This window comes from Echeneis naucrates, chromosome 12, assembly GCF_900963305.1.
Source record: "Echeneis naucrates chromosome 12, fEcheNa1.1, whole genome shotgun sequence".
NCBI lineage: Eukaryota > Metazoa > Chordata > Actinopteri > Carangiformes > Echeneidae > Echeneis > Echeneis naucrates.
The window spans coordinates 12,032,597-12,042,118 of record NC_042522.1 but is presented as its reverse complement, the minus strand read 5'-3'; the positions used below and the strand labels follow the sequence as shown (position 1 = coordinate 12,042,118).

At 42.0% G+C, this 9,522-nt stretch overlaps 1 protein-coding gene across 2 annotated transcripts in view; it reads left to right on the top strand.

The window, feature by feature from the left end:
- The first annotated feature begins 1,768 nt into the window (after positions 1–1,768).
- unc5cb (unc-5 netrin receptor Cb) overlaps positions 1,769–9,522 on the top strand; it is a 105,551-nt gene continuing 97,797 nt past the window's right edge. For both annotated transcript variants that reach the window (XM_029516292.1, XM_029516291.1), the window contains exon 1: positions 1,769–2,237. In XM_029516292.1, the coding sequence (XP_029372152.1) occupies positions 2,120–2,237 (118 nt within the window). In that variant the 5' untranslated portion in view covers positions 1,769–2,119. The remainder of the gene's footprint in view (positions 2,238–9,522) is intronic.

Below are 9,522 nucleotides of genomic sequence, written 5' to 3'. Positions count from 1 at the left end.
TGAGAAGAGTTTGAGCCAAGAATAAAAGCAATTTCCTGCATATCCTACCTGTAATTGAAATGCCAGCAAGGTGACAGCTGACCATTCACATCAGTGCTGCGCATTAAAAAAAGGAGATGGGTGGGGTGGGGTGGCAGTGGCGGGTGGAGGTATAACATGCCTCTTAAATTAGATTCATATTTTAAGTTATCACGTTTCATTTTGGTGCAGAGATAGTGTCAAGCTCATATTTCACATTAATCACATAGTGTCGGGGGCATTGCCTAGACATCTGTCATGCATTTGTAATTACTCATCAGCCTTTTATCGGAATCAGAGAAACAAATTTCCCGCTGCAAAGCACAGGTCTTGGGTGTGTGTGTCAGTCAGCGTCTGGGCTTGTTTGTTTGAGAGTGTGTCTGTTAGGTGGAGCTCATTATTGATCAGGTTTTGAGACATGCTATTATTACTTCTAAATAACAATTAGAGTGGCTGAAGCAAGGGCGAGTGCAGGGCCCGGTCAGGTAAATTATACCTTCCTGTTCAAGTGCCTGCACTAAATTAATGACGATTTATGTTCTCAAAACACACACTGACCGGAGAACGGAAGCACCTGTTCACCATACACAGGGCAGGAACATAACCACCATTTTGTTTAGTACAGTTCGGGGCAAAATGCATTTTCAATTTCTTTTCCTTTATGCTTTTTCACCCCATTTCAAAGAGAGATTTCTTATATTTGGCAGTTACAGATACTGCTGACTTGGCTTTTTGACTTTGAAAAAAAAAAATTATCCTTTTTATGCTTCTACTGTAGACATGAGCCCTTGAAACTGATCTTTTTATTGAAATAACTCAAAGAAACTCAAAGAATTGAAAATTAAACATTAAAGGAAATGAAAAAAGAATTAAAATTAGTATACCAGATGATTATTATTGTTTTTACATTTTCCTCACTAATCAAGGATTTATCATGTACCCACCACCTCTGGTCTCTATCTGGAATAATTATAAAACCAGTGACCAGCACTGGAGCCAGTCCCAGCTCACACTGGGAGGGGTCACCTTGGACAGGTCACCCGTCCATCACAGGGCCAACACACAAAGACAGACAGGGACCAACAACCACTCACACTCAGCCCTCTGGACAATTTAGGGTCACCAATCAACCTAATCCCGGAGGAAACCCACCCAGGCCTGGGAACCGAACCTACAACCTTCTTGTTGTGAGGCAGCAGCCCTAACCACTATTCACACATTAAGCACATTTCATACCATTTTATTTTTTTTCTTACTTTATTTCTATACTTTTTTGCAGAAGCTTTTGTAGGTGTAAACAGACTTTAGAATGGATGTGGAGTGTTCATTAATACTCAGGGATCTCAGTGGTCAGCACAATAAACACGCCTTCCTTAAGACAGCCACTCATTTATCTGCAGGGACTTTTTTGCTGAGGCGCAAGAGCAAATAAAAGCTTTGTGGGGGTTCACGTCAGGATACCTCAGAAACATCCCAAGATTTTCCACGAATCATGCCCGTGAGGAGCGCCATCCACTCCTCCTCCTGCCCGCTGTCCGGGCCGGGTTTTGAGACAGCGCCACCGCCTGCCGGAGCGCTTGGATTGGCTGAAGGAGAAAGGTAGCCCGCAGAGACGGCTCCTTCCCCTCACGTCGGTCCCGAGTTGCGGCGCACGCACCCCGCACGGCTCACACATCCACACTCGGCTTCACGCGTGAAAGGTGCGACAGGGAGGGGATTCACCAGAGGACTTGGGTTTTTTTTTTTTCCTTTATCTTCTTTTGGCGTGGGACTGACCGGAGCATGAATTTGCCATCAAGACATCGATCCACACTTCTAGACAAACCAAGTGAACCTTCCAAGGGAGACGCGGACGGAGGCAGCAGCTTTTAATGCAACATCTTCCCCCACGGAGGGCGATGCACCCGCAGCTCTTTCCATAAACTGTCACAGTTCGTATGTTTGCAGAAACAGGGCGCCGGATATATTTGCTGCCAACACATTTGTGCGCTCGGGGTTGTGAGGGCTGAACATTTTGGCTGCGGCGCACAACAGCCGGCGTGTTCGAGCGCATTTTCTCAGAGACCCGGACTTCCCTCAGAGCGGAGTTTGACTGCTCATCATGGGCTTCGGTGCGCAGGCTGACAGAGAAGAAGGAAGAGTGCCCAGAGCCTTCCCGGAGATGCCCACCGTGTCCTGGCTTCTGCTTTTTCTCCTGGTGGACGTCGGAGTGGCTCAAGGTAAACTTTAAATCACACTCTTGACCCGTAAACTTGGCCTCGACACGCCGGTAAAAGTTGTCCAAACTAAGGCAGAGCAGGGCCGCAGAGGAGAGGAGGAAGCACCTGAACTCAATTCACTCCTGATCGCGTCAGAAGAATAAAAGTTGATCCACCTTTTGGCTCTGGGCTTTATTAAAGATTGGAGGATAAACCCAGCCTGTAACCTGTGTCAGATCTAGCAGGCCTGTTTCGGGCTAACACGCTCAGAGTAATGTGAGGTAACCTATAGCAATAAACGAGGAACTGTGGGAATGTCTTAATCAACCCTTCTGGGAGAAGAAGACATTTTTTGACATCTTCCTTTAGCAAACATCTGAGTTTATCCACCTTTTACATTCAGGTAGCCTACTTACTTCAATTCAGGGTGATAGGGGATCAGCCAGCTGTAATAGATACAACACAAGTGGAAACAAAATCACCACAGTCTTACTCAGCGAAGAGGATATTGCCTTTTTGAGCCAAGTAAAGCACAACTGGCCCTGTCACATCTGTTGTGCCAAGGAGAGAACTCAAATGCCGCTTTGCTCCAAACAGTATTTGACATAACATCCAAATGAAATCAACACCGGGTTAGGCTGTGGTGTCTTTATTACAAAAACCGATCCCAAACAGTTGCCCTCGCATGAAATGATGGCAAAATAGTATGAGGTGAAATAAAAGATGCAGACCTTTATATGCCGTGCTTTTTATTATGAGCTAAATTTAAGTTCTTTTTCTACCAGCTTTTAGTTTATTTGCAGATGGGAGGCTGAAATTTCATTCATTCATTTGGTGTTTTACTGTCGACTGGACTGTTCAGATTTGTTCAAAGGGTAACTAAAAAAATTATTCATTATTGGTCAGTGTTGATTTGGCCTACATATGGATTCTGTTCCTTGTAAAAAGAAGCAGCACATCCTCTAACAATGAATAGCACCAATTCACAGTAAGATATCATAATGTTGACCTTCACACAGAGGCTTTATTAGGACTAAATGACTGTGGGTGTGAAATATGTAGAGCAGAAGTTAAGGAATAGGCATTTTCAGTAGTAAAAATCAGACACAATCAGTTTAAATTTATATTTAACTTTTACATCGTCAGTAGGTGGTTTTTTTTGTTTGTTTGTTTTTTTTTTTTATTTTTTATTTTCCCTGCCAGTTTCCTTCAGAGCAGATTTGTCTGTTGAAAGGTGTTTTCTGTAAACTGCGGTAGCCGTCAGTGCTGGAAAGCGCTGAGATAATGCCACAGCACCTGAAACCATTTACTTAATCTGCTCTCTCCTGAGTGGGATTCTCTGTCAAACAAAGAGAGCTGGGAGGGTGAGGGTGGATGTTCACGATGTGTTTGTGCATGTGTGTCAGATGCCAAGTGTGCATGAGTTAAGGTAGGTGGTCTCTCCTTCTGGAATGAACTGTGGCTGAACAACATGACAAGATGGTGAAAATACACAGATTTCATTTTGTTGGTTGGGGGGTTGTTGAAGACTAATGTCTTTGGAAAGACCTATGGTTGGTTAAAAAAAAAAAAAGAAAAAAAAAAGAGATATATCTCTTTTTTTTTTTTTTTTTTTTTTGGAAGGTTAAGACTTTGCTGCTCATGCAAGAGTAACACTAAGCTTAAATTAGTGGTCCAAGCACATAACCTACACAGCGATGGGGTTCAGTGAGCAACCTTATCTAGCTGCTCCAGACCTTCATCTCACTCCTACATAGTTAATGAGCAAGAGCGGGAGAGGAAGAATGAAAAACGGCGCAGATCCGGTTTCTGAAGGACAGTTTGAAATGACATAATGCCCATTGCAAAACCCCGGAGAGCCTTGTGTCATTGACTAGATGGGAATACGAACAAGGTCCTTCTCTGTCCATTAAGAAGTCAATACACCAGGAGAACATTGTTTGAGACTAATTAATGGGCCCCGCTATTTTTGGGCTCTGATGAGCTCTACACATTTCCAAATCGCTGGAGAGTCACTTCTTCAGTGAGAAACTACTGGTCATTAAAGTGGCTCACTTACCCAGGCACTCCTCAGAACATCACTCCCTTCCTGCATATTTAGTTTGGAGTTGTTTGAACATCTAATATTTCTAATTTGTATATGCATTTCATCTAGCTACTAGGGCTTATTTTTACTTTTTGTATTTGCCACTGAGACAACTCGCTTTCATCCCGTTGTATACACATGACAGTCGGCAGTGGGGAAATGAGAGTGCTCATTAACCTGGTGAACTCTTGACAAAGGGAACAGGTTGAGACAGATATAAGCTGGGAGCTGCCAGAGAGGTGGCTGAGAGCTCCGTGACAGTAGCTTGACTGGAACCCCTCGGTGCAAGAACAGATGCACCTCTGGTGTTTCAGGCACAGCAGCAGAGCTGTACAGTATGTGCAGTGTCCGTGTCCATGCATGTTGTTTTAAAAGTGGATGGGAGGATGTCAAGGTGTTAAGGGAATCCATGGAGTCCGTTCCCTAAAAGTGGGTAGCATGTGAAAAAGGCATTTTTTTTTTCTCTCTAAAGGAGAAGAAGAAGGATGTAAAGACAGCTTTTTAGTTCTAGCGGTTGGATCTGAAATATTAAGCTTAGTAATCCACAGAACAGAATGATCAGCGAATCATTGAGAAAGCTACATTTTCTTTATTGATTTCAGATATTAAATCTGCTTCAGGGGGAAGTAGAGACAACTTTCAGGAGGTTTCTAAACCTTCAACAAATCGAGATTTCTTCAGTAGGAAACCATTCAGAAGTTCAGTATGTTAAATATGAGAGTGGAGGGAATTTTTTTCTTTTCTTTTTTTATTGATTGGTTTTCTATATTTTCATGGCTGATCCATTATATACATATTAATATTGTATTCCTCTGTCAGGCAATGGACTTTTATAGACCTGCAATATTAGTTTTGATGCTGTTTTGCTACTATAACATGTATTGTTTTGGACAATTTGAAAGAAAATGTCCAAAAAGGCTGTTTTTGCAAAATAATTTTTTTCCCTCTTATGCTGAGCTAGAAATCGCCACCTGAGCTGTTTATTTTTATGTATTTTCAGAGGGGCTTCAGATGGATTTGTTTGTATGTTTTTCATCACTTGATACATGTACCAGAGTTATGCCTAAAAATGTGGTTTGAAAAAAACAAAAAAACAAAAAACAGCCCAAAATACTTTTATCAGCATTTTACAAGTATTTTCTGATTTATGGATTTTTTTTTTTTTTTTTTTTTTTTAAGAAAAAGAGAGGTCCAAAATCCTCGTTGTAAAAACTGTTTGTATCCTACAGTATGTCAACAAATTTAAATCAAGAATTTTAAAGCAGGCTTCATCTCAAATTCAGGTGTCTATTCTGGGTGTGTATGCAAATGAGTGCATATTTAATTAGCTTTGGTCATATTTGCATATTTGGAAAATCTGAAAACTTGCAAAGCAAAAATAATCCTTTAATGTAAGTAATCAACAGTAAAATTGGCATGGTGAAAGAGAGGTCTTTTTTTTTACCCCAGTGTCTTGCCATGAGGTTCAGCCCATGGGTGCTGGCCTTCCTGGGATTAGTTCAGTTTTTCCACAGTGCTGCTCTTATGTCTCTCCCTCCCTCTCTCTTATGTCTGTCCTATGCTCGGCCCATGTTACTGTCTGTGCTGCCTCTCCGCTCTCTGACGATGTGCCCTCTGAGGATTGTTTATGGAGGGAAAAGTTGGCTCTTTAATATATATGGGCTCTGAAATATTGTGAATACGTTGCTGTTAGGACGCTTCCTTTCAGACTGATCTGAGAGCTGCTTTAACAGTTCAGGTAAAACACAAATGTTATTTCTATCATTATAATTCTAGTAGGCTTCTCGGTGGCCTGACAACTGGCTCCTCTGGGGCCAGTAATTTTACAACCACTGCGGTCATTCTATAAACAGGGCCTATATGCACAATGAGCACATTGTGCTCAAGCAGTGCTACTTTTAAATTATAAATGACCTCTTATGATAGCCTTTTCCACCGCCTATGAGCTGAAAATACAACACGCCTAAAGTCAAGGAAATGCAATTTAATTGAAAGAAATTAAGATTCAGTAAAACACTCGCCTACATGCAGGTGATGGGAGAGGGCAGAGTAAACAGTGTGTACAGTATGGTCTGAGAGTGCTAAGCGGGGTCAGAGGTGCAGGCTGGTCACTTGCTGAGCCACAGACGGAGCGTGGTAGTGAGTGATAATTACTGTGAAAAGTGGCTGCTGAGTTCGCTTCCTTGCTCCACTTGATGTCGCATACTATTGTTATGAAAGCAAAAAAATATTCATGGCGCTATTTTTGGGGCAGGGAGCACTTCTATAGTCAGGTCTGGTCTGTGAGGATAGGTCTGCTGTGCTTGTGCAAATAATGTTATCATTGTGGCCAGGATTTTAAATATGCTGAAGTCATGACTCAAATTTCATTGATTTATTTAACAGTTTAGGGTTTTTTTTTTCCTGGTGGTCTGAATGCCATTTCAGATCCCGAACCTCACTGTCAGGATGTAACTCAGGTGAAGACATCTTAAATCCTTGTATTATGTCCTGTTTAATTTAATGTTTCATCTAAAATAAGTCATTCATGATATTTAAAGTGACGAGCCCCCAGAAGCCATTATATTTAATTTGCCTGCATAATAACAGAGTGTAGACTCCTCCACAGGTAGTTAAAACTCACAGTAACAATAAAAAAGATGTGATTTTGCAATCAACACATGTTGCACATGTTTAGGGTGCGTTGTCTGTTCACCCAAGCAATTTACATGTTTATTCTGTGTGTTTATGCTCCCTGATCGGCGTAGTGAATGAATAACTGTGCATGTGTTGTGAAGCCCAACTGTTTGTAGGATGTTTCCTTGTCATTTCCTTTGCTGCACCGTCATTTTGCAGATGTTTTAGTTTTGAAGTGAGCTTTGGAAGTAAACTTGACCTTTTGTGAGTGTAATGGTGATTTTTAGATTCCCATAATCTCCCTCCCCTCCAGAGAGGTGGATGAAAAGAGGTGCAGTGGTAATAGCAAGAGAAGGGTGATTGCAAGGACAAAAAATAAGCAAATGGGACAGAAAGATTAGTGGACGGGAGAAACACCCAAAGGTAAGAGTGGGGAGGGGAGGTGAGGGAAGGGTGAAAGCAAGTTACAGAGCGAGGACAGGGACGTACAAGGGAGAAAAGGAGAGTGTGCCATTAATCACCCTGTGTGACAATCTCAACTACAGGGGAGCTTCACAGGGCAACATTCACTTCTATTAGCAGTCCATTAGCAGAGCTCAGCACAAGTAGCAACACTTGACAGGCAGGTCTGTGCCAGAATGGCTGACCTGTGCGTCCACACAATGTATATTGAACCACATGCGTAGTGTGCGTGTGTGTGTGTTTGTTTATAATTTTTTTGAGGCTAGGGTGAATCAAAGTGCACCAAGGGGCTTAAATGACTGACATATATTTGCAAGTTTGGACCCTCCGAGGTAAAGACAGCAAATGAAAATAATTATATAAAGAGTCCCACTTACAAGCACACTACTGACTGTGATAGGACATAATGATTGCAAAGATGATGATAGTGGTGGTGCTGACCTGATTTCCTACCTGTGATATCCCCTCTGCCAGAAAATGGCTCTTCAAAGTTGAGATGGCTGGTGCATTAGAGGTACAGTCATTTGCCATTCAAAGGGTTGTTGGTCTCTCACAAGCCAAGAGCCCTGTGATTACAGGATCCCAGCCAAGGGGGGAAAGGGGGTGTGGACCACTGTCCCTGCTCTTGATCTACAGTTCATTTATGATTAGAGATCAGAAACGACAGTCAGAAAAGGGGGGAAGGTGGGTGAGGGGGACGAGAGAGGACAGCAGAGCTGGGGGGGGCTGGGGGTACAGGGTGATTACGAGTTAAGTGGCCCTTCTCATGCCATTATAAGCAGCAGGGCTCACAGAGCACATCATGAGTGAGTATAAGTACACGCTCCACTCCTGCCCTTTAATTTGGCATTGTGGCCTCCTGCATAGTGCTCAACCACTAATGCCCTCCTGCATTTTTGTGTTCCTAACACAAAATTGGTCCAGGACAAGTCATTACAAACACAGGTAAATAGGAGTAGTGGAAATATGGCTGGGGACAGAGCTTTAATTGAACAACTTGTTACTATATTTGTTTGGCATTCATGAATACTCTTCCTGATAATTTAGTAATATGTCTTATCTCACTTTTCTTCCTGTTTGTTGAATCATTGCGTAATAAACATCAGTATTTTGCCGTAAACACAGACGCACACAAATGAATGTCCTGCACTTTTGCCGTACGAATGCCATTCTACCTAGTAAAGAGAATTAGGGTGCCAAAGAAGCAGAGTTATGGGGGATTTGAGATGCCTTTGCAACGCTGGTACTCTTAGGTATGCACAGAGACACTATAAAAAGCTTAAAGTGCTGATGAGCAGTAAAAGGCCAAGTCAGTGGGAATGCTGTTATTTCCCAAATGTCCCTTAACGGTGTTCCCTGCAGTTTTGGTTCCTGGGCCCAGCATGGAGCGCAGACAAGTCTCAGTAACTACTACATTGCATGCACAGACAAAACACAATGCATCGAGACGGGAGACGCTCCGACAGTACCTTGAAAATTTCACACTGTATGCAGTGCGTATAGTTTGATAATCCTAGTTCAACTCAGTTGTTGGATTTAGGGCTAAGAAACAAGTTAGAGATTTTTTTTTTAATTATTATTATTATTTTTTTTATTATTGGCCATATAATGAATACATCATTTTTACATAGACACCTTTAAACTGCACAAAGAGGCAAAGAGGAAATATGTATTGGTTTTAAGTTTAAAAAAAAAACAAAACAAAACAAAACATTAATTTCATAGACTGAAAAGCTGAATATCTTTATGATTTAAGGCGCTATTCCCACTGGGCCGTCTTTGATGTTAAAGCCAGGCTATATGTTTGGGTCTGATGAGAAAAGCCAACTTACCACTGAGACAGTAATGAGTGAGATGATATCACTGGTGACTCATAACACCTGAGTCACACACACAGTGTGGAGGCTTTGGCAGTCACCTGAATTTTCACGTCTCCATGGAAATCCAGCACATTCTCCAGAATGGAAATACAGCTGCTGTCTCTCCCTCTATTCTGACTCTGATTGACAATGCTAAACCCTTAATCCTGGCTTTGCCCTGTCTTGTGCTCAAAGCCGGAGCTTCACTAGTGGAATGGGACTAAAGCAAATCTATAAAAGCCCTCCTGAAGAATAGGAACAATATTCATCTGTAATAAGTCAT